The 27,014-nt window shown below is 37.9% G+C and overlaps 2 protein-coding genes across 2 annotated transcripts in view; both read left to right on the plus strand.

Moving 5' to 3' along the window:
- LOC114481094 (zinc finger MIZ domain-containing protein 1-like) overlaps positions 1–20,157 on the plus strand; it is a 132,524-nt gene extending 112,367 nt beyond the window's left edge. The window contains 40 exon segments of the mRNA XM_028475477.1: positions 4,987–5,122; positions 5,462–5,576; positions 5,947–6,123; positions 6,126–6,166; positions 7,206–7,332; positions 7,334–7,363; positions 7,365–7,429; positions 7,492–7,522; positions 7,524–7,556; positions 7,558–7,612; positions 7,615–7,656; positions 7,659–7,765; positions 8,377–8,478; positions 8,480–8,534; positions 8,537–8,559; positions 8,639–8,666; positions 8,669–8,715; positions 8,803–8,809; positions 8,812–8,904; positions 8,907–8,969; positions 9,041–9,151; positions 9,154–9,184; positions 10,532–10,629; positions 10,632–10,741; positions 10,851–10,956; positions 12,048–12,208; positions 12,298–12,365; positions 13,468–13,493; positions 13,496–13,535; positions 13,600–13,673; positions 13,676–13,711; positions 13,714–13,758; positions 13,761–13,810; positions 13,812–13,842; positions 13,925–13,950; positions 13,952–14,044; positions 14,046–14,090; positions 15,468–15,746; positions 16,957–16,972; positions 16,975–20,157. Of these exon segments, the coding sequence (XP_028331278.1) occupies positions 4,987–5,122; positions 5,462–5,576; positions 5,947–6,123; positions 6,126–6,166; positions 7,206–7,332; positions 7,334–7,363; positions 7,365–7,429; positions 7,492–7,522; positions 7,524–7,556; positions 7,558–7,612; positions 7,615–7,656; positions 7,659–7,765; positions 8,377–8,478; positions 8,480–8,534; positions 8,537–8,559; positions 8,639–8,666; positions 8,669–8,715; positions 8,803–8,809; positions 8,812–8,904; positions 8,907–8,969; positions 9,041–9,151; positions 9,154–9,184; positions 10,532–10,629; positions 10,632–10,741; positions 10,851–10,956; positions 12,048–12,208; positions 12,298–12,365; positions 13,468–13,493; positions 13,496–13,535; positions 13,600–13,673; positions 13,676–13,711; positions 13,714–13,758; positions 13,761–13,810; positions 13,812–13,842; positions 13,925–13,950; positions 13,952–14,044; positions 14,046–14,090; positions 15,468–15,746; positions 16,957–16,972; positions 16,975–17,063 (2,912 nt within the window). The 3' untranslated portion in view covers positions 17,064–20,157.
- A 1,454-nt stretch (positions 20,158–21,611) lies between these two features.
- Positions 21,612–26,945, plus strand: LOC114481093 (peptidyl-prolyl cis-trans isomerase A-like). Its single transcript, XM_028475475.1, has 6 exons — positions 21,612–21,857; positions 21,951–21,981; positions 23,975–24,063; positions 24,781–24,877; positions 25,727–25,802; positions 26,588–26,945. Exons 1-6 carry the CDS (start codon positions 21,705–21,707, stop codon positions 26,721–26,723), a joined length of 582 nt encoding a protein of 193 aa, XP_028331276.1. The 5' UTR covers positions 21,612–21,704; the 3' UTR covers positions 26,724–26,945.
- Positions 26,946–27,014: the final 69 nt, after the last annotated feature.

The raw sequence follows: 27,014 nt of genomic DNA on the forward strand, positions 1-27,014 counted from the left end.
ACTCTTGGCTGTCATGGTGTGGCAGGTCCATAACCTGTTACACCTTCTCCTTTAAATGATGAGTCAAAAAGTCCATGTGATGAGCACGTTTTCTCCACTTCTCTATCAAACTTCCCTCGCTAAGATAATTTGTGGCATCGGTGTGAAGAGAGAAAGAGGTTGAATGTCTGCCAGGCGAGCAGCGGCGGTGACGAGTGTGTCCATGTTTGGCACATCAGAAGATGATTTATGATCCTGTCTGCAGTTTATGCAGCGTGTCTCAGCAGAGCCTTGTCATGGCAACGTGGGTAGTTTTCTACCAACCGGAGCCAAATCCCAGACTTTTACAGTTCTAGAAATTGATGCGCGATGCCATAAGTGAGTTATTCTTCCCCAACAAAAACTACACGTTGACGGTTTTGCATATGCGCGTTCAGTAACCAGGGATACAACGGTTCCCTAAACTCTCTCTTAATTTAATTGACTTTGGCCTGCAGGAGGCTTGTGTCCATTCAGACGTTTCTGAGCAGGGACAAGAGAGGGAGGAACAGAAAGTGAATAGAGTGCAGCCTACTAGAGCTGTTCTTGTTAGTTTGTACATGGTCTTTGTTCTCCTTTCAGCCGTCTTGGCTTAAAGTCTTCAAACAAGCCAACTGGGGGTCATCATTCAGCTTTTACTGCAAAAACAGGAGCTCTTTGTTCCTGTTAGTGTGGGAATACTCGGAGCGCTGACGATGTGCACGATGTGTTCTGTAGGTTTGTGTGGACGTTTGTGACCAAACCGTGTGGGGCGATGCCAGGTGGGAGAACAGGGTCTGACTGGGGAGCAGGTGTTCATTGGATACAGAGCAGAGAGGGTGGGGTGGGGGGGTGGACGAGGATCATCTGCTTTACCTGCTGCACCGTTTGCAGAACCTTGTCAGCATAAAGGAAAACAGACTCCACGTGCTTCTCCATCATGATGCAGAAAGATTTAAGAAATAGTCGTATTTTCTCATTTTTTCATCCTACAGACCTTTTTAAACCTCCTGTCTATTCTAATTGTTAAATCTAACTGTAAATGTTGTAAAAAAATATGGCCTTAATTGTCATTAAAATGTCTTAAATCAATGTTTCAAAAGTCTTAAATGTTAACGCGTGAATTTATGATTGTAATTAGTCTCACATTTCAAAATAAATGGTAACATTAGTTTTTTATTTATTTTTTTAGATTTTTCTAAATAGTTTTTATGTATTGTATTTTTGTTGTTGTTTTATAGATTTCTGGCTATTTTAGTATTCATCTTGTATGTTTTTGGAGTGATTTTGATATTTGTGTATTTTACTGTCATTTTGTGTATTTTTGTGAAATTGGTCATAAATCAAGTTTCAAATGGCATTAAAAAGTCTTGAATTGGAGGAACCCTGTGCTAGGATGTAAATATTTCATTATTTTTGCAGTGTTTTAATGTCTTAAATAGACGAGACCTTAAAAAGGAAAAAGTGTTTAGTAATGTATTGAAAACATATCTCCGTCCTAAAGGTCTTCTTCCTCCTGGAGAGCAAAGCAGAGATGCAATTAAGGTCTGTAATCAGCTCAGTTCATCTCTCTGCCTCCTGTCTGTGTGAGCGGAGAAAAGTGGGGTTGGGGAGCATCATCATTGGAAAGAGCATTGAACAACTGTCAGGGAAGCTGCCCGTGTCATTTGTCACATCTCCCTGGGGACTTCCTGACAGCACACGGAGCTGGAAGCTCCATGCCTGACCACTGAACCACCCATCTCGTTGTCCGGTCACGGCAGATGCGTTTCCCGCCCTTCACCGTTCTTGACCATCAGGCCAGCCAGCTGAGCACCAGAATATCAATACGGCTCAGACTCAGCTAGCTGAGCCCCTGGGGGCTATCTACAAGGCTAACAGGATAGCCTCGTCTCCTAATGGAGGACACAGACTCCTCCCCACCAGGGAGACCAGTGTCAACATGGCACAGAGATGCTCAGGAGCACACAACTCCAGTTTGATCCACTCCAGAATGGTCTTTGAAATCTGGAAGTGTTACAACTGGGATGATTATTCGTCGTTTTTGGCTTTATCCATGTAGAGAAACAGATGGCTCTGCTTCAGGAGAAGAAGAGAGGATGGAACAGTCATTTTTTGTGTTTGGTATCTGCACTGTCCTGTAGTGGGAGGGGCCAACATGTGGGCTTTATGAAACCTGAAGAGTCCCTCCTTTAAACAGGTTTAGGTGCTATAGGTGCTAAATATCAGAGGTGAAAGTAACTGATTACAAATACTCACGTTACTGTAATTGAGTTGTTTTTATGGGTCAGTAGTTTTACTTGTCTTTAAGTATGTTTTAAAAGAAGTAAAGTTATTTATTACAATTAAATTTAAATTATTTCCATGGTCTCATATTGAATATAATCCATATGTTCTTATTTGTGCAATTTCTGATCAAAGTCACTTTCTTAGGTTCATGTTGGGGTTTGTTAAAATGTACAATTATTTTTAAATAAAATTAAGACAATCATTCTCTAAGTATAGATACATTTATTTTGTAGTTTCACAATGTCCGTTAGTCGTTTTAAAACAAAAATATATATATATTTTACTCAGTAACGGTTTGGTGTAGAAATGTAATGAATTACTTGATTTAGAAATATACTCAAAAAGTACAAGTACCCATAAAAACAACTCAACTACAGTAACGTGAGTATTTGTAATCAGTTACTTTCACCTCTGTACTTGAGTATTTTATATATGACTTACTTCTACTTGAGTATCAGAACTCTTTACACCTCTGATAATTCTATGTGCTGATGATAATAATTCCCACTTATCGTCGTCTTCTCCCATCACTTGAGTTTTGTGGTTTTTCAGCCTCGTCCTGGTGTTTTTTCCTCCTGCAGCTGTTGACATTAGGATGCTGGTGGCACGGCGAAGTGATAAATGGTGGAAACATGTTTATCAACACAGACGGGAGTGTGAGTGTGAGTGTGAGTTACCCCTTACTGGAGGAGAATAATGGGACCTACTGGTAATTGAGCTGTAACGTTCTGGCTGGTCGCCAGGCACTTGAATTGAAAACTCTCTCCATCAGACGGGGGGTCTGAGGATAGCGAGCGTCGCCGTTAAAACACTGCAGGACATTTTGACATAGACGTGAACCCAGTAAACGTACTATCCACACTTTGATCCGGCAGTATTAGATTAAAAGTAGCATCCGTGTGTGTGTGTGTGTGTGTGTGTGTGATGTTTTTAGACGATGCACACCTTGGTGGGGATATCTCTCCGTCATCTAAAGTGCTGGTGAAGTAACGTCAGTTCATCTCTGGAGGGACAGCACAGTCTGTCTCCTGGCACCTGCTGTACCATGAACAGGAGGGAGAACGGGGGGGGGGGGGGAGAAAGGGCGCATTGGTGGGTGTAGAGGAGGAAAAAGCAGCTGCCTGTGAGCCCGAGCCCCGTGTTGCTTTCAGAGGAGAGGGAGGGGAAGGTGAGGGAATGGGGTGGTGGGGGGGGACAGGCAGGGAGACTGCTGGCACCATCTGTACACGTCTTTTGTATTCCAGCCTCATCTTTACACAGAGCAAGGCTGGTGTGCTCAGTGTTCAAATGGAAGGCTCGGAGGTGCCGTTTGGTGGGGGGGGGGGGGGGGGGGTCTGTGTTTGCGTCCTCCTTCACTCGTACATGTGTGCACGTGTGGTGGATCAGATAGTTGCCATGTTGGTGACATTAGCTCCATGTCTCACTGACTCACTCTGCTCTGTTGACGTGGCTTTTTTGCACAAACTGCAGCTGAAATCACCAAGTATTGGTTTCACTCATCTTCCTCCTCCTCCTCTGCTCAGCCTAGAATCCTAAAAGGAGGTGGCTGCCCTGCTCTTTGATATATCCACATTCCCTCCCTCCTCCTGACACAGTAGAGATGGATAGCAGGAGGCAAAGGGATGTGAGAGGGAGAGAAAAGGGGGGAAACGCTGCGGTGCAAACACATGCACTGCAGATGAAAAGCAGATGATTCAATCAAAGGCACTTGGTAAACTACCTAATCACATGGTAGGTAGAGGCAGACACAGCGGGAATGATTGAGGTCCATCTGCAGACCAAGAGTGAATCCTAGTGGCCAAAGGTAGCCACGGCAACCTGATGTCGACTATTGCTTAGGGGGTCAGTGTATGTTTCAATCATTGAATTTTCTGTTCAGAAAAGGAAATCAAAAAACTTAAAATGAGTGGTTATTTGATTTTTTGTTTTTAAATTAAAAAAAACTCATTGAAATTCAACACATATTTCTTAATCAGGGTCAAGAAGGGATAAAAGAAACATCTAAAAATTCATTGATTTTCAATTTTTGTTTCTAAAACCCAAAAACAGAAATACCAGAGAACAGAAACAATAAAACACTGTTTTCATTATTGTGAGACTGGAAGTTGTTCTTTTTCAAAATAAGAGCACATATATGAAGACGCTGCTGTTTTTCTGTCACCAAAATATATGAATTTTCTCTATATTTTCCCTGATGGTTTAAAAATGTCTTTGGAACCGTACTCTGAATCATTTTTGAAATGGCAAAATAAGGCTCGTCATCTGCAGAAATTGCTGCAGATATATTGCACTGAAGTGGGCGTGTGAGGAGATTTTGTACAGAAAATGTATGTATATACTCATGTATGTGCTCTTATTTTGAAAAGAGCAATTTCTGGTTTCACCATAATGAAAAAAAAGGTGTTTTTTTGTTTAGAAACAAAATTGAAAATTAACCATTTTAAATGTTTGCTTATCCCTTCTTGACCCTGATAAATATAGACACTTTGAGTGTCTATGATAAGCACTATATAAAATCCAATACATTATTATTATTATTATTATAAATTAACTTTTTTTATTACAAAAACAGTAAATGTTTTTTTTACAAGTCCACAAACCATTAAAGTATGATTACATTTTCTGTCTTATTTTTTTCAGAGTTTTATGGAAGTTTGAGAGTTGAGTTGCACTAAAATCCTCTTTCTTCTTCTCCTCCAGCCCTCCTGTCGTCGTGGTGTGAGGAGCTAGGACGCCTCCTCCTCCTTCGTCACCAGAAGAACAGGCAGAACGAAGCGCCAGGAAAAGTGCCCATGCAGCCCCCCATGAGCTCCATGAAGCCCGGCCTCTCGCACGGGTCGGTCCTAACACTGCTGTGCATTTTGGCTCGTGTGTGTGTGTTTGTTTGTGTGTTGTGTGTGTGTGTGTGTGTTTGTGTGAACAAAGCAGACTCAGGGAAAACCTTTTTTTCTGTTAGCATGAAGCTAAGTGTCCCTTATGCATAATCACAAGCTGCTAGACACACTGCTTGTACTGTAATCAATAAATAATAATAATATTAATATTTAATAATAATAAATCATATTTAGGCATGTACAACATTTTACAATCCCTGCTGCGTAACATGTCACATTCTATCAATTTATTGTAACAATACGTATTAATCTACATGCCATGTTTTGTCCACTTCCTGCAGAGATGGTTCTTTTCCCTATGACTCAGTTCCCTGGCAACAGAACACCAATCAGCCTCCGGGTTCAGTGTCTGTGGTGACCACCGTTTGGGGTGTGACCAACACTTCTCAAAGCCAAGTAAGAACCCAAAGTGTCAGAAAAGGACCTGAATCCTCTTATTTTCTAGTGTTTTAAATGTTATTCCCATCAGGGGTCATTTCATAGTGTATAGAGATCATTAAATATGCTAATGGTGTATCTTTAATTACTATGATTTTTCTGCTTTTAATATCTGAAATAATTAGCTGTGAAGGACAGTGTCTGTTATCAGTGTCAAGGTGATGACTTTGATTTGCTAATTGGCTTTTAATTAGTGGCTTTGATATTAAATGCATTTAGATCGACTTACAGGTGAATTAAAGCTTATAAATCTATGTATTCATGTATTCTGATTCTATTTCAACTGTCGTCTAAACGCATCGTTCATTTTGTGTCGTTGTCTCTGCAGGTATTAGGAAATCAAATGTCCAACAACAACAACCCCATGAACCCTGGAGTTAACCCGATGGGATCAGGCATGTCTGGGAACAATCCAGGCATGAACTCACCTCAGTTCCCTGGTCCTCAACAGCAGTTCTCCAACAAAGGCAACGCCAACCAGGCGTACATGCAGCAGGGCATGTACGGGGCGAACCCAACTACCCTGGAGGAGGAGGATTTGGTAACAAGTAAGTAGACTAAAATAAATCCATCCAATGGAGAAAGTTTTTCTCAAAGAACTAGACGTAAGTTCTGCTCCAGAAATAAGAAAAAAAAGCTTCTTAATTATATTTGGCAATTGAAAATTGTTTTTGTATTAGTTCTTATTATTTTTCTTCTGCAACTCCTTTGTTGTGTAACTCCTCCAAGGCTATTAATGCCAGCACTAATGACAAGTATGTCATCTCATAGGGACAACCCTTATTTTTCCATATCTCTATGAAAATTTATCATACAAGATTTATGCTTACATTTATGAAAAAGTTAATCTCAAGTGGATTATTTGATCTAATTAGACCAAAGCTGTACAACCTACCAGTAAAAAGATCAGTAGGGGTCAAAGTTCATGACGTGACAAAAAAACAAAAAAAAATTTTTCTCTGTAACTTGGCCACAATTGAGATCAGTTCTCAGACTGGTACCATTGAACAACATTCTTTCAATGTGTGACCTTGACCTTTGCTCAAGGTCAAGGTCAGTCTTCTCTTTTTCCTGACTGTACAAAAATCTAAATAGAATAAAATGAAAACAATTGTTGGTGTAAAAATGTACACAAATACGCTGGGCCTGGAGAATCAAAATGTCAATGGAATTCTAAAGCACTCCATCCCACGTCATTTCCTTCAGAGTTTTACAGGAAGGAACCCGTCAATAAAACGTCCTAAATGCCACAAATGAACGTGACGAAGAAATGCATTGTCATTTGTGACAGACGCATGCCAACACACCTTAATGTATTAATAGGCAAACATTATTTACAGCACAGAGAGATGGAGACTAATGTCAGGGTTCCTGGTAATTCCTGGAAAAGTCATGGAATAATTTAAATGTTTAGAATTCAACCTTTTCTATTACTGTGGGACGTTAAGCAATTTTGGAAAAGTTTTGGAAAATCTTTGTGAAAAAAGTGTGGGAACTTATTAATGTGATAATGACTCTCCTGCTCTGTGCCCATAACATCTTAGATAATTGTGCCAGTTCATGATCTAATGAGTGAACTAATGTCAGTTACCCAGGAGGACCGAACGCTGGCCCCGGTGGAATGGGGATGCCGCCACATTCCCGTCCTCCGTCTGACTTCACGCAACCGGCCGCTGCTGCTGCGGCCGCTGCTGTTGCCGCAGCGGCCGCCACCAGCGACTGCCACGGCAACGGCAACTGTTGCTTGCCGCTGCAAGAACCCAAAACAAGGACATCACCAATAACGGCCCGGTACGACCGATCCACCATCAGTACAGGGTTTGTCCAGAGAATCCCGTTGGTTGATGGATCCCATGTTGTTTTCTAGATTGAGTGTTTCCTCGTTCCAGATGGGACCAAACCAGGGCGTACAACAGTCAGTTCATGAACCAACCTGGACCCCCGCGGGCCTCCGTCCCTCCCTGGAAACATGGGCGCGGCCATGAATGCATCCAGTAGAGCGGCCCCCCAATGGGGATGAACCAGCCTCGGGGGCAGGGCATGGACCCTTCGGGGCTCACGGGCAGAGGGATGCCACGCAAGGCTACGCAGGGCCCCGCCGCAGAGCATAGCAATGCAGGGGCATGAAAAGGCCGTACCCCGGGGAGGTGAGCGGATCAAACATCTACTGCAGGGGTCACCAACACGGTGCCCGCGGGCCCCAGGTAGCCCACACAGACCATGTAAGGGGCCCTCAGGAGCTCTCGTCATTAACGAGCTCCGTCTAAAATCTGATTTACTTTCCAGGATTCAAACTCACAAAGATAAATACATATGATAAATGTAGTTATTACTTAGTTAAAGTTAAATACTGCAGCACGTGATAAAGTTTTAGTATTAAATTAACATATTTAAATGTGTATTTTCACTGAACATGTGACAAATGTTTTCAAATGCTGCACATTTGGTGTATGGGTTGTGGTACGTTATATATAATATAAGGTGGATTTACATATTTTACATGTTTTACGAATAGTAAAAAAGTTGTTTGTTTGTAGCTAGTAGTAGTAGTTTTTTATTTACAGCTAGTCTTCATTATTATCTTCACCTCTAATTAAAGTGAAACTATTTAAGAAGCTCTTTTTAAACAGGCCCTTTAGACTATACAGTAATTATGTAGTAGCTACAGTTTCTCAAGGGTTGGTGACCCCTGGTCTACTGTGTGCCTCATTTACTATAAAGTATCTTTACCACGTGTTTTTATTCACCCCCCCCCCAGCCAAACTATGGTGGGCAGCAGTATGGACCAAACAGTCAGTTTCCGAACCAGCAGGGGCCGTACCCTACTCCCAATGCCTCCAGGCCGCTGCCCTCTCCCAACTAACCCCGGCCAGAGGATGCCAGGGCAGCAGATGCCTGGCCAGTACCCACCCCCCAGTGTGCCATGGGACAGTACTATAAGGTATGATGACGAGGCTGTTTCAACAATATTGTCTAACAAATAAAAACGGGGAAAACATCTGTTTTTTATTCAATTGCAGCAAGAGCCCCCCTTTAATGGCCAAACAAACAGTTCCCTGGGAGTGGGTACCAGTACAACCAGAGTAGTATGAATGGGGTATGTGTGTTATCACTGTAGAATATTATTCATTTATTGTGTTGGTCAATATTATTTATTTTATTTTATCACTTCTCTTCCATAAAGCCTCCGAGACAGTGGGGAACTACCCTCACTCCACAGTGCCTGGAAACCCCACCCCTCCGATGACCCCAGGAAGCAACATCCCTCCGTATCTGTCGCCAAACCAGGAGTGAAGCCACCTTTCCCTCCTGACATCAAACCAAATATCACGTCTCTTCCTCCCCCCCCAGGTCAGGAATAAAATAGTGAATATTATTATTTTTGTGGATCATCTAATTCTTCAGCTTTTCTTCAAACACAGCGAGCCACAACGAGGAGCTGCGGCTGACGTTCCCAGTACGGGACGGGGTCGTACTGGAGCCCTTCAGACTGGAGCATAATCTGGCCGTCAGCAACCACGTCTTTCACTTACGGCGTCTGTTCAACACCAGACACTCATGTGGAGGTAGGACAACGGTGTGTTGTTATGGAGCTTTTCAAAGTAAAAGCACTTCTTGTCTTGTTGTTGGGGGTTGGGGTCAATTATATTGTAATCGTGTAATTTGATAATTAATACAATTATGGCGTAATTATAATTGTAATTGTACTTTTAAAAATCTGTTTGCTGTCGTAATCGTGATGAAATTGTAATTGAGTTAAGATAATTGACTTTGTAATTGGTAATTGACCCATGTTAACAGTTCTACACATATGTAGTTAATTATTAAATATGTTTCATATCAAGCTTTCCCACATTTTACCATTTAAAAAAAAATAATTATATAGTTATACTGACACATAAAAAGCCTCAGACCCACACCATAAATATTAAAACCTATATTTTCATTGATTATGAAACCTAACAAGGTAATCAATAGATGATGAATAAATTAGATGATAGATTTTAGTTTATAGTGTATTTTACAGCTGATTTAGGACCGTTAGCATTAGAGATGCTAACAGAAAGCTAACACAAGAGGAAGGTTCACTTTTATTAGGTTATTTCTTTCATGCTCAGTAAATGTGATTAATTGTAATTGACTTTCTGAAGATGAATAATAATTGTAATTTAATTGTGATTGGAATAAATGCTGGTCACTGTAATCATAACTGAATTGAAATTAAACATGGATAATTGAAAATGTAATTGTAACTGAAAAATGTAATTGACCCCAACCCTGGTCTGACGTGTTTAAAAAAATGACAATAAATTATAAAACTATAATATAAATTTGATCTGCCTCTGAAAACTGTGAAAATCTTACCATGTGGTGTAATAATTATATAATGACGTGTGAATGAAAAAGCAAATTAACTAAAGGTTTTGAATTGAATTGTGTTGCATAATTTATCTCTGAGGACATTAAATATCATCACAAATCTTTACAGGAGAGTACATTAGGACAAGTTATACAAATACGTTACACATTCATAGCAGATGAATTAGTGGAAATATTAACAGCTCCTCTGCTTTGATGCTAATGCAACTTTTAATAAGGCAAGAACAAAATGAAGGTGTTTTGATTCTTTCTCAGGTTTAATGAAATCCTTGTTGTCGCTTAAAATCAGTTTTAGAAGCAGATTTTAAATCAACAAATGCATAAAACAACTCAGTTTGATTAAAGGCATTAAAGTAGGAATGAAACATAGAGGAATAAAAGCAGAAACCCACCAAACGGAATCTTCAAATTATACTATTTTTAGAGTACAGTATTTTTATTTACTGTCATGGCAGCTCACATCAGATATATAATAATAATAAAAATAACAGAAGGAAAATGATAAAAATATTCCTTATCTGTTATCTGTGCAGATCAGACCTGGAGTTGCAGTTTAAGTGCTACCACCATGAAGATCGTCAGATGAACACCAACTGGCCGGCGTCGGTCCAAGTCAGCGTTAACGCCACGCCCTCACCATCGAGCGTGGTGATAACAAGACGTCCCACAAACCCCTGCACTTAAAACACGTATGTCAGCCAGGAAGGAACACCATCCAGATCACGGTGACTGCCTGTTGCTGTGTGAGTACACACACACACACACACACAGAAACTGTTGCTTTCTTCGTTGGTTGATGTGATGAGTTGAAACAGAGGTTGGATGATGGTTTTTTTCGTTCTCTTCCCACAGTCGCACTTGTTCGTGCTGCAGCTGGTCCATCGGCCCTCGGTTCGCTCCGTCCTTCAGGGTCTGCTGAAGAAGAGGCTCCTCCCTGCAGAACATTGCATCACCAAAGGTATTTCACCACCACTTTCCAATTTGGCCCATTAGATCAGTGGTTCTCAAACATTTAGGCTCCTCGTCCCCTTTCACTTATTTCTGTATCCAAGTCCCTCCTTTGTCTCACTACAACATTTTGCTTAAAAAACTATTCAAAATCATCTTTAGATCATAATTATGGAATGAACGAGTGACAATAAACATTTTAAAGTAATCTGATTTAGTAAATAAGTGAAATAAACAGTATTTAAATCCAGTGGTTCACAACCTTTTTTGGATCGTGATTTTTTACTGCATTTAGTTTAACTAGATTTATATTTCACAAAGTGAAAGTATACATATACAGTATTTTAAGAATGATGTGTTGTTTTGATTAAAAAAAATTGTAAATAATAACAAACATTTAAAAAATGATAAATTTTAATTTTTCACACATTTCAGGCAACCCCACATGGGGTCCCGACCCCAAGGTTGAAAAACACTGATTTAGTGGCTCCTGAATAGATTTATTTTGACACTTTATTTGTTCATTTTCCGCTTTCTCTCTCAAATTGGAGTGACATTGTGTACCCCATAAGGGTACATGTACCCCCATTTGAGAAACCCCTGCTTTAGAGCGTCCAACTCGGCCCACGGGAGAAAGTAAAAAATGACAGAAACAACATAAATCATTGTGTGAATTACATAATAATTCAGTTGTAGATATTTTAGTTTATCCAAACACAGATTGATACAAATGTACAAATTTCCCACGCTTATATCTCAGGATAACTTTCATTTTTTATCTCAAATTGAATGAAAATAATTTTTTTTTTTTTCCAAATTCTGCAATTTTTTTCAAATTATTCTACTACATTAAATCCCAATTGTTCATAATGTCAAGGAAATGTAAGTAAAATTTAATTTTAAGAGGTCACTTAATGTTGGTTAGTGTCCAACTCGTATTTAACTTTATATGTAATTTATACCTGGAAGTGAAAAATACAGCATATTAATGTTGAAATTCTCTTTTTTCATGCCTAAGATCCACTTGAGATCAAACTGGTGTGTATTTGACCCCTGAACTAAAATGACTTTGACACCTTTGTTCTATTTATCACCTCACAGTTAAGAGGAACTTCAGCAGCGTAGCAGCGTCATCGGGCAACGCCGCGCTCAACGGAGAGGACGGCGTAGAACAGACGGCCATCAAGGTCTCCCTCAAATGTCCGATCACCTTCCGGAGAATACAGCTTCCAGCGAGAGGCCACGACTGCAAACATGTCCAGGTTTGAACTTTCACATCATTTCCTGTTTTTCTCAGCAAAAAAACAACGCGGATCATTTCAACTCTGGATTATTTGTCTGTGTTTTGCAGTGTTTTGATTTGGAGTCGTATTTACAACTGAACTGTGAGCGAGGAACGTGGAGGTGTCCTGTTTGCAAGTACGTGCACTGTAGTCTTTAAGATCAAAGAATTATGACATTAGTTGGTACCACTACTTAAAAGATTTATTTACATTACGCTGTCATTATCTGTCATTTGCATGAATAGATGACACCTTTGGAGCTATGTGGCTTTTTTGGGTTAGGTGGAGGGATCTGATGGGGTTAGGGTTAGAGTTTAGGGCAGGGGTCACCAACATGATGCCTGTGGGCACCATGTAGCCCACATGGACCATATGAGGGGCCCTCAGGGCTCTGCTAACAACAGCACTATTAACCAATGAGCTTTGTCTAAAATCTCATTTACTTGCCAGGCTTCAAACTCACTTTAAAATTGTTAAATGCTACTAATTTTACATGTTTTACGATTAGTTAAAAAGTTCTTAGTATTGGCTAGTTAATAGGAACATAAAGATTTCCTATGAAATGTAATGAAAAGAAAAAAAAGGTGTTGCATGTTGAAACATTTCTTAACTTTTTAAGTTACTGCTAGTTTTCCTTCTTATCTAATCTTTTAATTAAAGTGAAACCATGAAAATGTAGTATTTAATAAGTGTGTATCAAACCGGTCGTCCTTCAGATTATTCAGTACTTTAAAGTAGCCACGGTCTCAGAAAGGTTGGTGACCCCTGGTCAGGTAACGAAGGGTTAGGGTAACAAACAGCTCCTAATGACAATCTTATTCATGCTAACGACATATGTCATGTTATTACAATGACAGCGTAATGTCAGCCTTTATGTGTAAAACTTTATCAATCACTTTTAGAAACAATGGTCCCCATGGTCATGAAGTTCCTGGAAAAGTTATGGAATATTTTAACTGTTTTGTTAATATAGTCTTTTTTATTTTAATGTTTAAAATACATTAAACCTAAATATGTTTCAGTGTTATCTCAAAGTGAAAGTGCTGCACGTTACAGACTGGCGTACGCTAAAAACCAGGAATGCATACGCAAAAAAAAGATCTTAGCGCTTCAGAACGAAGTCATGGAAATTTGGGAAAATATTTTGGAAAAGTTTTAAAAATCCTTGTGAGAAAAGTGTGGGAATCCTGGAATAATAAATCATTAAGTTAATACCTTTTTATTCATTGTCTCCTCAGTAAAACAGCGTTATTAGAAGGACTGGAGTAGACCAGTACATGTGGGGAATCCTAAACGCCATCCAAAAGTAAGTAACAACACAATGTTCTCACTGAGAGCCTTTTCATAACGACACCCGTTCATTTCACCAGCTCAGAGTTTGAGGAGGTCACCATCGACCCCACGTGTAGCTGGCGGCCTGTAGCCATTAAGACTGATATCCACATCAAGAGGATCCAGACGGACCTCTGGCTAAGAGGTTCAGATGATGAGTCCCAGCCAGATGATAATGCCGAATGTAATGGAGATGATACTCAGCTCGGCCCTGGACCATCGCCGTACCCGTCGCTACCCTCGGGCCAAGGGGGGAAACAACAACGAGTATAGCAGCCAAGGTAGATACATCTCTGAGATGAAAGGAAAACACTGCATTAAAGTGTTTTTTTGGTTTAAAAACTGACATTGTTGTGTTTGCAGGCAACAGTTATCAAGGACACGCTAACTTTTGACTTCCCTCACGGCACGCCTGGAGGGACGTCCATGAACGACTTCATGCACGGCCCACAGCTCTCCCACCCTCCTGACATGCCCAACAGTCTTGATGCCACAGGACAAGCCACTGTCACACAACATGCCCGACTCAGTAAGCAGTGGAACGCTCACATACATAAATAAATAAATAAATAGGCATTAGTTTGACATGTAGAGGACGCAGAAAACCTGAATTTTAATTGTAACCATTGACAAATTTGGTGCACAATTATAGAACAAAAGCACTAAATAAATAAATAAATACATAATAATATGAATAAATGATTAAACTTAGCACGTCCGCCTCACAGCAAGAAGGTCCTGTATTCAAGTCCTGAGGTGGACACTTGAGTCTTTTCTGTGTGGAGTTTGCATGTTCTCCCCGTGCTGCGAGGGTTTCCTCTGGGTACTGTGTGTGCGTGTGTGTGCGTGTGTGTGCGCGCGTGTTGTGTGTGTGTGTGTGTGTGTTGCCCTGCGATGGCCTGGTGCCCTGTCCAGGGTGTACCCCCACCTAGCGCCCAGTGTGAGCTGGAGATAAGCACCAACAGACCTCCGCGACCCTAAAAAACAGGACAAAGCAGGTCTGGATGGATGGATGAATAAATTACATTAATTAAAGAACAAAAACACTGAGTCAGCACCAACCTTCTTTAAGCGCCAAATATTTACAGTTATAATATCCAGACATAACTGTGTCAAATTTCATTTTGATCGGTCAGATCTAGATATTTATATATATTTTATAAAAGATAGATTGCTTTTTGATTTTCTAAGCTGATCCAGAATCAGTTTATTGATTTACATCCCCTTCAGAATTTAATGGAATATTCTATCATTTATCTATCTTTTACGGTGGCTGGGAAGTGTCAGGTGAATGCAAAAAGGTCACAACACAAATACAAAATGGCCACAAGGGAAGTGTTTCCACAAGGGAAGTGTTTCCACAAGGGAAGTGTTTCCGATGGACCGGTATTACAGACGGACACGTTTCTGGTGGATGTTTTTAACCAGAACAGAGAAGAAGACATCGAAACACATATGAAAGTAAGTGAAAGTTGATTAGGATACTCTTATATTTTTCATATTAGGCTATCATATCATAATACCGGTCCGTCGCAAACACTTCCGTTGCGGAAACACTTCCGTTGTGGCCGGTTTGCATTCATGTTTTTCTGTAACACTTCCAGCCACTGTAATCTTTGGTTAAAATATTGTTAAAATCTGTTAATTCTTATTTTTCTATTTTTCTACATTTTCTTTTTTTATTTATTTTTTTTCCCTTTGTTTGTTTATTGTTTATACTTCTTGAGCCTCTGTAACAATAACATCAATAAAGTCTGATTCTGATTCTAATTTGGCACTTCTTCTTTTCAGAACGGCTACAGCGATCATTTCTTGCATAGATCAGATTTGAAGATGATGTCATAATTCATGACACATTGAGTCAGTTTGTTGCACACACTCTGAACGTTTCCCTCGTTTTTTTAAGATACCTCATTCTGTGGTCAACGACCAGTCCCATGGTCCTTTGCAGCAGAGTTTACACGCGTCTCCTCACCCCGGGAGCCAATCAGGGCAGCAGCTACACCACAGTGGACCTCCTCAGCCTTCACGACAAGTTCCTCCTCCTCCTCCTCCTCCTCCTCCTCCTCAGCAGCAGCAGCAGCAGCAGTCTGGTCCCAACAGCCACCCACACAGCGACCCCTTCAACCCCTCCAGCAGCCTGGACAGCCAGGCAGGGTCCGACATGCCGGAACCATCTTTAGACGTGAGTCATCCACAACAGCTCCACTGTTCACCAGATTTAGGGTCAATTACATTTTAAAATTACAATTATGTCTCCAATTATCCATGTTCAATTACACTCAGTTATGATGATTACACACCATGGGGTCTCCAAGGATGTGGGACGTCCTCCCAGCCCCCCTCAGGGCCCCACAGACTATTCATGTTTAAATCTCTTTACAAAAACTTTCTGCTAAATTATGTTTTATTGATTTTATTCGCTGTTAGTTTTATTCATTAGATAGTTATTATTATTATTATTATTATTATTATTATTAATATTATTACGTTGACCAGCCTTTTTTACTGTTACATATACATTTATTATTTTCCCCTGAAAGTTAATTGGAATTACATTTTCAATAATTGTAGTTCAATTACAATTAATTACAATTACGGAACGTTTAATCATAAATAACCCCATAAAACGTTAGCTTTCTGTAAGCATCTCTTATGACAACAGGTCCACTGTAGAATACACTAAAAAATATTATCTATCATTAAATTTAGTTTTTCATCTATTTGTTAACTTGTCAGGCTTCCTAATCAATGATATTATTGATATTAATATTTTCTGTGTGCGTCTGAGCACAGTATACTCTATATATACATATAGATTTCAATTTCTTTAAGTAATTTTTTTAAATTAAAAATTATCCTAAAGAAAACTGACAGGTAGACTTGATATGAAACATATTGTTTTTACGATTATGCTTTTTTTATTGTGTTTTTCACCTTTAATATACACCACAAATTTACACATTTCAAAGCAAGTCAAAAGAAACAGAAAAAAACGAAGCAGACAACCAAACATAAAAAAACAAATAAACAAGCAAAGCATATATACACATATATATATATATATAAATGCATACATACAATGACAAAAAAGAAAAACAAAATACATAAATAAGAATGAAAGAAAAGGCATTCTTAACATTTTGGCAATAGTACCGTACTTATTACACATTGTCATCTCTCAATATTATATCATTGACTTTTAAACATATTTTAATAATTGTTAACTACGTATGTGTAAGCCATAGAACTGTAACATGGTTCCACAGTTTTGTGTTCAAATAAATTTTAAATGACAGTTTTTAAATGATAATTACAAAGTAAATTATATAAACTCAATTTCAATTGTAATTAATTAACAATTACGTGATTTTTTTTTTCTCTCCATCTTGCAGCTTCTTCCAGAGCTTGCTAACCAGATGAACTTTTGTCGTACTTGGACCCCCCGGACCTCCCCAGCAACAGCAACGATGACCTTTTATCTCTTTTTGAGAACAACTGAGGCAATTCAGACACACACAGACTTCTCTGACAGCCTGCAGTTACCCCCCCTTCCCCTCCCCTCCCCCCCGAGACCCTCACGGTGGCTCCTCAGTACTTGACAAAACACAAAGATGCACTCCTCACGCTCCTCTTCCTCTTCCTCCTCCTCTTCCTCCTCTTCTTCCTCCTCTTCTTCCTCTTGTACAGTTTTCATTCGCCAGCACAGACTCCACCCAAAGTGGTTCAAACTTAAAGACGCAGCGGGGGGAGGGGAGGGGGAGGGATTGCCTCGCCTTCGCTCTATGGTGATACCTTTAAACTGTGCAGCTAGACTCGGTTTTTAATACCACACACACACACACACACACACACACACACACACACACACACACATTAGGAACGTGTTGTAGCATTTTTGTTAGTCTTTTTTCTGTTTTATTTTTAGAGAGAAAATAACGACTCACTGTTAAAAACCTCCGCCATTGGGCTCGAGGTGTGTTTCCTGATTCCACTCTAAGAGGCCGTAACTTCCTGGTGTCACAGAACGGTTTCCTGTCGACGCACACACGTCATTAAAAGCACAAGTGATTCTGGCCATGCAAAAAAATACATCCTTTAAGGAGTAACTAAACCCCAGCTTTCTCCTGACCTTAATTATGGGCGGGGCTCCTGGAGCAGTTAAGACACGCCCACTCTATACTATAAATCTCCAATGCTATGCTAACTAGCTACTCATTACTCAGTATACCTCTAGTCACTTGTCTCTGAGTCCAACCTACTCACCACAGATTGTAGAGCCCACAGATGATAGTCATTATAAAAGGGGCGGGGCTAACAGTGCTTGTTTGTGAAGCAAGATGGTCCCAAAACATCACATGATCTTGTTCTCAGCCAATAGCAAAAATCTATTGTAATATCCTGGTTTCTACCCATAGAGGGCGGTAACTCTGACATTTATCAACTAAATACGACAAATGTAAATAGTTTGACTAAAATGTTGAGAGTTGGACCATAATCAATAAACAGCTCTACTTCATACCCACATATATTGGTATTCAGCAGTTTTGGGGTTTAGTTACTCTTTAAACGGCGATTTGGGAAAATCTGCATGTTTTATTTTATAAAATATTCTTCTGATAACATTTTTAAAAGTTCCTTTGGGAACATTTAGTTTAAAATTAAGTACGAACGTCCAACAAAAATACTTTTGTCAATACGACGATTAAAGGAATCTGTAACTTTTGGGCTCAATGCAACAAAAAAGCCTCAATATTGCACATCTTTTACATATTTCATTGTCGTCCTCCTGCACAAAAGGACAACTTTCCAGGAAAATGAAAGGTACATGAGAGTTGGGGTTCCCATGACGACCCTTGTTGCTTCCTGCTCTGCTTCCTTTCAACACCATCAGCTGCTCGTCAGCGTTTTTTTTGCAGACTTGCGTCTCTCTCTCTCCTTTGTGAAATGATGTAGTGCATGTGTGCCAAGCCCTCGTCTAGTGCTGTTCCACACTAAATAAGATAGAATGGTTTTATTGAGTTTTGTATTGTTGATTTTTCTATGATTTTATTTAACACTAACATTGAAGGGAAGATGCTGACATCTGCAGCAGTGCGTTTGTTATGTATTTGCTGGATATATTTGTTTGTTTTAGATTTAAATTTCATTTTTTAATGTCGCTACATGATGAAACCGTTCGTTCAATATCACCAAAGTTAGAAGAATGAGATAAGAAATGTGTGTGTCCTGTATACGACTGCAAGTGTGTGTGTGCGTGTGTGTGTGTTTACTGGTGTGATTGAAGGTAGCAAACGTTGTGTTTTAAAGAGGAGTAGGTGACAGTTTATCCAGCGCTGCTGTCAAAGAAGAGGTTTTCCAAGCAGTATTTGTGCAGACGTCTTTTTGCCACATTTGTTTATTTTATTTTTTTCAGCTTCACTTTTTGAATGGAGTGCTGTTCAGTATGCAAATGTATTATTTTTTAAGAAATGCTATTGTACATGTAAATACCATTGTGAATATTTTTGTATCATCTTGATAATGTCGTCTGTCCTTCGATCATTAGTTGTATGATTTAACCACATGTGCTCCCCAAAAGCCCCGCCCACCTGACCACTGACTGTTTGTAACCAGCTCCCAGTCCAGCCTTCTCATAAGCTACTTCCTGCAGGTCATTAAGCTTTCGTCTCACTTTTTCTTCACGTTTGTGGTCGCGACCCCCAATCCCCCCCTTTTCTCGCGTCACCTAATCGTGGTTGTGTCGCATCATTTCAAAATTCGGACTCCGTTTGAAGCAATACTTTTGTTCCCGTTGAAATGAATCAATGTCGTCTAATGACTTTTATCGGCTGGCTTTTAGTGTAATGTGTGAGCCATGTGAATATCATAATTGTTGCTAATTGTTGATACACAGTGGTATTTTGAAAATATATCACAACCATATTTTAAGAAATCCATGATATTGTTTATATTTTTGTTATAGAAAAATGTGGCTTTTTTTTATATAAGCACGAGACCATATGCATTTCTATCCCCTTTTTTTTTTTTTGGTAAATTATTTTATACTGATTTTCGTATTAATCTGTAAGGCTAGAAATCCAATTTCTTTCGATTGTAGCATTGTGCTGAATTAACCATCCTGATTTCATGTATTTTAATTGTCATTAAAAAAAATCACATTTGCCTCAGCACTGTAATATTCAAGCCACAAACATGCATTAAAAGAGAGTCTGAACCCATGTTTAACAATACACTGCCACCTTCTTGGAAACACGTTATCATTTCATGTTTCATGTCAAATTTGGTGGCAGCAAATTTTGTTCTTGCACAATCACAATAAAGGGCCATTTTTCTGATGGGGATGTTATTTAAAAAAAAGAAAAAAGAAATAAATGAATAAAAAGAGTAAATAAAAGACAAAATACTGAAAAAATAAATACATATTAACATCATGATCATGGTTTGTCCTGGAAAGGATGCCGAGGCTATTAAACGTCCCAAGAATACATGTACATATGTAAATTATAAAATAGAGACATGTGAACAGAAATGTATTCATTTTCCCTGGGAATGTGCATTGTTTCTTCAGAATAATAAAAAAGCTTGCAACCCTCTCTACTGGAAGTGGCTGAATATGAAAGATGAAACCTGTTAGTTTGTGTTTATGGCGATCTCTCTCACCATCTGTAATATACTTTCAACTTATTCCTTTGGGGAATTCAGACACTTTTACTTGTAATATTTAGTGTTCTCGTCCATCACCTGCATTCTCTGAGGTGCTAAAACTAAATTCTAAAAATATGATTATTAAAGAATGGATATAAGAGGAACAAATGGTAAGGTAATCCATAGTTTCTACAATATTTGATATTAAAAAAAAAAAACAGTTGGAAAGAATTATACGAGCTAACATGACTCATGCGATGTGGCCATTGTCTTTGTTTGTACATTGTTATGTACAATCGTTTCATAATCCAAACTGGTCAGAAAAATTAAGGAACTAATTGTGATTTTTAGTCTTGCAGAACTGTATGTAGTTAGATGATGTGACAACCTAATATTTATCTAATAAATATGTATTCAGATGACACCTGTATGTCACGGTGGTTTTGTCTTTTGTGCTTTTATACATCACAGTCGATCAATAAGAATATGCACTGACTGCCACAGGTGGTTTATTCAAGCACAGAATGTCAAAATAACAGTTTACTTTTATTCACACAATGAACTTTCTTTAGTACCTACTTTATATTACTTAGTTCTAGGCTCTCCTCGACTATGTCTACAACAACGTTACCTGGGGAATAAGTCATGTGTTTATGTATATCTGACATCAGAACAGAAGTAATGTTGACCTGACACAATAATTCTCAGTATATGTTTTTGTTAAAAGATGATTTTAAATTGATTAAGTAATTATTTATATTGACAGGAAATCAAATGATGAATGGAAAGAATGAAATAAGATGAATGAATAAAAGAGTGAATTAAATGAAGTTTATATATTTATAAGAAAGAAACAAAGAATAAAATAATGAAATTAACGAATGAAAGAAAAGAAGTTTATATATTTTCAAGTTGGAAAGAATTAAATAACAAAATGATTGATTGAAAGAAAGAAAAAACAAAATGAATGAATGAAAGTTTATATATTTTTAAGAAAGAAAGAATAAAATGAATGAGAGAAAATGTATCTTTATTTTTTTTGTATTTTAAAGAATGAATGAAAGGAAGTTTATATATTTTTACGAAAGAAAAAATAAAATAACAAAATGAAGGAAAGAAAGAATAAAATAAAATGAATGAAAGAAAGTTTATATCTTTATTTAATTTTTGTATTTTTAAGAATGAATGAAAGGGAGTTTATATATTTTTAAGAAAGAAAGTATAAAATAACACAATGACGAATTAAAGAACGAATAAATGTATTTTTATTTATTCATTTTTATATGTAATGTATGGGTGAATCCAGCTATCTCCCCCTAGGTGGCAGTAAAGAACGAGGAAACGCTGCAGCCTCCACCGGAGAAGAAGAAATCAAACTCGCGTGATATCTCGCGATACTTTGCTCGGAGCTGATTTGCCGGTTGTGTAACGTGACTCTGGTTCACTGCACGCACTGAGTTGATTGACAGCAGTAAGTGTCCGCGTTAATTTCACCATGTTGGCTTTATCTCACAGGATAAAGTTGTGTTCTGTGGCCATTACCGCTGCTCGTCTGTGCAGTAATGGACCTGTGGCTGCGAACAACAACCCGACGGTTTACTTTGACATTTCAGCCGACAACCAGCCGCTGGGCAGGGTAACCTTCGAGGTGAGTGAGGCCAAAACATTCACCTCATGGCGGTTAATCATAAAACATGTTTTATTTACTCAATGTTTCTAAATTCATCTTTCTGTGTTGCAGCTCAACGCTGAAGTTGTGCCAAAAACTGCAGGTAAAAAAAAAAAAGATTTCATTGTGTAGCATTAGTGACAGAACGAGTCTGTAGATCTATTAATTATGACCTTTTCTCTTGTTCCATTAGTTCAGTGGTTGTTAAACTGTGTTTGGCTCAAGTTCCTCATTTCTTTTATTTCTGAATCCATGTTTTCCCCCTTTATCTGACTAGAACATTCTAATTAACATCATTTCTATCACCATTTTGTGCATTTTTGGTGTTATTTTGTGTATGTTGTTGTTTGTTCATTTTATTGTTCTCATAGTTTGTGTTTTTGTTGTTTGTTTTTATTGTATTTGGCGATTGAAAATTTCCAAATACATTATTGTCGTAGGAGTTATTTTTATTATTATTATTATTCCATAACTCCTTTGTCCTAAAACTCCTCCTAGACTATTAATGCAGCTAATGATCTCATAGACAGTGTTAATGATGTGCAGTCGACATTTTTTGGAGCCCCAAGGTCAAGGTCGCGTCAAGTGTCCAAAACCAAAATGTTCCATATCTCTACATATATTTATCATACATGTTTGATGCTTACATTTCTGAAACTAAGTGTGTATTGATACATAAACGTATCAATACACACTTAGTAAACGTAAACGTATCAATACATTTACGTAGGTTTTCCGGACCTTTTCTACCTAACCGTAATGTGTCTGGGTTGTTTTCAGTGGTCTAAGGCGCTGCACTCAACGATCATTCATTCTGCTAACGTGGGTTTGAATCCCACTTTTCTCATACATTTTTTTTTAATTTTAACAAATTTAACACAGCGAATTCCATATTTAAAAATAAATATATGAAAAAAATAAAGATCTTCTGGGTTAGGGATAGGGTAAGGGCTAAAATAAAAGGGTTAGCGGGGTAGCTAAAAATACATATGAGCTAAAATAAAACTGACGGAACGTGTACCCCCATTTGAGAAACACTGCATTTGATTAAGTTAATAAAATACAAGTAAGTTTCGCTTTTGTTGCTATTTTAACCCCTTTTAGCTAAAATAAGGAGGTGCTGACCTTGGACTATGATCTCACTATTGACTTTTTACTCATTACGAAACCATTTCTCTTTTTTTTTTTGGTGTTTTGAACCCAAAAACTAAACAAAAATGTTATTTGTATATTTTTTATCATTTGAAAAGAATCATGTGGACGAGTGAGTTTTTAATTGACTGTGCAGAGTTTTAAGATCTATAATCAGATTATTATTCTGATTATTATTGTGACTCTCTGTGTCCAATATTTGTAAATGTTTTTATTCTCAGGTCTCTTTTGTAAATAAACCTTTATCTCAATGAGATTTCATGGTAAAAATAAATAAATTAAGATTAAATTAAGAATAAGAATAATAATCAGATTCAGTTTTATTTGCCAAGTACAGTTTAAAAACAATACAAGGAGTTTATCTTGGTAGATGGTGAAAAGAACTAAAAACAAAACAAACCAGAAACTAGGGCTGCACTATTAATCAAATTTTAATCGTAATTATGATTTTTGGTTGCCACGATTAGTTTAAATTCCACTTAAACGACGGGTTCTGTAATAATGTATTTATTCTGTTAGTCTTTGGAACCTTTTAAATTCTTCTTTCCTCTTTAAAACATTTTTTTTACATAATTCTTATTTAAGGCTTCATTTTTTCACTGTAAACTGTACACATATTGTTTGTTTAAAAGTAGTGTAATAAAAACAGATGTTTTTTTCCTAACATAATAAATAATTGCGATTACAAACGTGATTACAATATTGATTGAAAAACAAAAAGATAATCATGCTGCTCTACCAGAAACACTATAATAATAGTTTTTATAAATATAAAGGATGATATATATATACTGTATATACACACGTACTGTAGGTGTAGTAATAAAGTAATAATGAGTTGTATTTATCTCCTAATGTCATTTTCCCAATTATTAGACCACAACTAAGTTTTTCTAAAATGTCATTTTTTAACACTTGTGATTAATGAAAAGCATCTCTTACAGAAAACTTCCGCGCCCTGTGCACAGGAGAACAAGGATTTGGATACAAGGGCTCCATTTTCCACCGAGTCATCCCTCAGTTTATGTGTCAGGTAAAGTTTCCTCTATGCCAGGGGTTCTCAACCTTTGGGTCGCGAGACACTGGGCGGCAGTCGTCAGATGCCTTTAAGAAAATAAGAATATTTTTTGAACAATTTTGAACCCAACTACACTAAACTCGTCATATTTTCATCACTTTTTCTTGCCATATTTTTGCATATTTCTGACACTTCTAAATTTCAATGACCTTTCTGCTCATTTTTTTCACATTCCAGACATGTTCAGCACTTACTGTATAAACCCTTTCCACCTCTTTTCCACCTAATGTCACATATGTTGAGCCATTATTATCACTTTTAACCTTTTTTCACCATATTTCATGATTATTTTGGCTAATTTAAACACATTCATAATTTGTCATGCCCATTATTTTCCAGTTAAATTTTTCCTTTTAACATTACCCCCCCGCCACCCCAATTTTTGTCACTTTTGAGCCAATATTGACACTTTGAATCTTTTTCACAACTTTTAACCAATTTCTGTGGTTTTTAAAAATCACATGTCACCACCTTTTTCACCATTTTTGTTCACCACCTACAGGACCCTCAGTGCATTGTGTTCAACCACCTTCAGGTACAGTTGGGGTTCCCGGTCTCTGGCACCTTTATTTTGAGGGTCGCGGGTGTGAAAGTTTGAGAACCACTGCTCTATGCTCGTCCTTGTGTTGTCCTGCACCAGGTGGTTAACAACAGTGTGTAACGTGTTAACAGGGTGGAGATTTCACCAACCACAATGGAACTGGAGGGAAGTCCATCTACGGATGGAAGTTCCCCGATGAGAACTTTAAGCTGAAACACACTGGACCAGGTACTGATGGAGGAGAATACACGTTTGTGTGTTCCTCTGTCGTTTCTTTTTATTATGCACAGAACATTTTAGTGTCACAAACTGTCACATTATACATTCCTGCACCTCGTTCCTTTAGGCCACAAACTCAAATCCAACCCTTTGGAGCATTAAATTTAGCCTGCAGGAGAAAGTAAAAATGAATCTTTGTGTAAACAAAACTTAACATTTGTAGTGGTTCAAAGTTTTTCTGGTGCTTTTATCACATGATTAGTCATTTTTAATGTTAAACAGTTGGATGAAAAAAACTCAATTCTTACAAAATCCTTTGATTTTCCTCAAATGATTACATAATATTTCCCTTATTTAGATATGAAATGTAAAGTGAAGATCGTGTTGGGACAGATATCTATCAGTTATTGCTGGAATATTGTCGACTTCTTACATATGTAGTATTTTATGTCTTCGTAGAAGTGCAATAATGTTGAAATGACTAATTTTCCCACTGCTCTGAGTTTGTCACTCTTGCTTTAGGCAAAACAGAATTATTTGTTGCATGTTTTCTGAGTAAAGTAACTGTGGAGGGAACTGGTTTTAACTATTAACACAACTGCTGAGCTAATTGTTAAAAACATTGTGTAAATAAATGATGTTTGATGAAGGTAGTGAATGGATCTACAGGTACAGTATGTACAGTATGTAATAATGTGTCTTGCAGTGCTCGTCTCAGCCACCAGGGGGAAACATTGTCAAGTTAAACGACTGTAGAAGTTTTTTTTTCCAGGTTATTGTGAAAATGTGTGTGTAGATGTAGACTGACTGATCTTATCTGTGATGTTAGACTGAAAGTGTTTTCCTGTTTCTCTGCAGGTATTTTGTCGATGGCTAATGCTGGAGCTAACACTAACGGTTCCCAGTTTTTCATTTGCACCAGTAAAACAGATTGGTAAGCACTCACATGTAATCAACAGAAAAGGAAGTTAGTAGGAATGCAGTAAGCCATTCTATTAGTAATAATATATATATATCTATATATATATATATTCTATTGTTGGTAAAATAATGGCTTTGTAAAATAAACATAAACAGTGCATTTAACAAAAACAAAGCTTTTTTTCAGAATTTCATTGATAAACAATAAAATTTAGCTTATAAATTAATACACAACAAGTTATTTTACTTTTTTTTTAGCTGTTCACTGTTTGTAGCTATGATTTAACACCAATAACTATTAGGGGCGTGTCCAACTACAAAATAATTCAATAACTTCCTTTAAACATTATGCATCAATTAGTTTTTTTTAGTAATAATACCTATTTCTAAGTTTTTAATATTGTAAATAAGGTACACTTTTTATGTTCACATTTTCATTTATCAGCATATAAAACATTATGATTTGAAACGATAATATTACAGCATTACATGTGATTTTTTTTTTTATGTCTTGGTTATAATGCGTTCGTACGTTCACATCTATGCTGTGTGTGTGTGCGTGTGTGCGTGTGCGTGTGTGCGTGCGTGCGTGCGTGCGTGCGTGCTCACAGCGATGTGGGCGTATCTTACTGCTACAGCAGTAACGCCTATAGTCAAAGTATTTTTTTGAATGTCCCTCCTAGTGGCCGCTCAGCAGAATGCAGGGGTTCAGTTACTCTTTGATGTTGCCGTTAGAAACAGACGTGATTGATCTGGTACCACATGGATCATCAATATTAAAACATCTTCTTCATCCAGGCTGGATGGCAAACATGTTGTGTTTGGCAGCGTGAAGGAGGGAATGGACGTGATCAGGAGGGTGGAGTCGTTTGGCTCCCGGACCGGGCGGACCTCCAAGAGGATCATTATCACGGACTGTGGAGAGCTCCAGTAGATGGATCATCTCCTGCTGTACTTTTAATTTAAGGTTGGGTGTGAAAGAGGCTCATTTCACTACTTCATTATAACGGGTTCTTTGGTGCTTTTAAGAGGAAAATGTAATAATGTGAATCTGTGAAAGGAAATAACTACTTCACCTTAATGTGAAAATACTACTAATGCATTCACAGCAATAGATGTGATTTATTTTGCAATAATAAAACCATTTCTATGTTTATTTTCTTTGTTTGTTTGTTTTTTTTTTTTTTAAACCTAAATGATAAAACTTGACTAAATCCTCATCATT

Source organism: Gouania willdenowi, chromosome 19 (assembly GCF_900634775.1).
Source record: "Gouania willdenowi chromosome 19, fGouWil2.1, whole genome shotgun sequence".
Lineage (NCBI taxonomy): Eukaryota > Metazoa > Chordata > Actinopteri > Blenniiformes > Gobiesocidae > Gouania > Gouania willdenowi.

What these genes read in the sequence shown, in the direction of transcription:
- LOC114481093 (XM_028475475.1), top strand. Translation starts at nt 21,705, where the DNA reads ATGTTGGCTTTATCTCACAGGATAAAGTTGTGTTCTGTGGCCATTACC. An exon ending in TGGGCAGGGTAACCTTCGAG is followed by an intron (nt 21,858 to 21,950) that starts GTGAGTGAGGCC and finishes TCTGTGTTGCAG; the next exon opens with CTCAACGCTGAAGTTGTGCC. An exon ending in GCTGAAACACACTGGACCAG is followed by an intron (nt 24,878 to 25,726) that starts GTACTGATGGAG and finishes GTTTCTCTGCAG; the next exon opens with GTATTTTGTCGATGGCTAAT.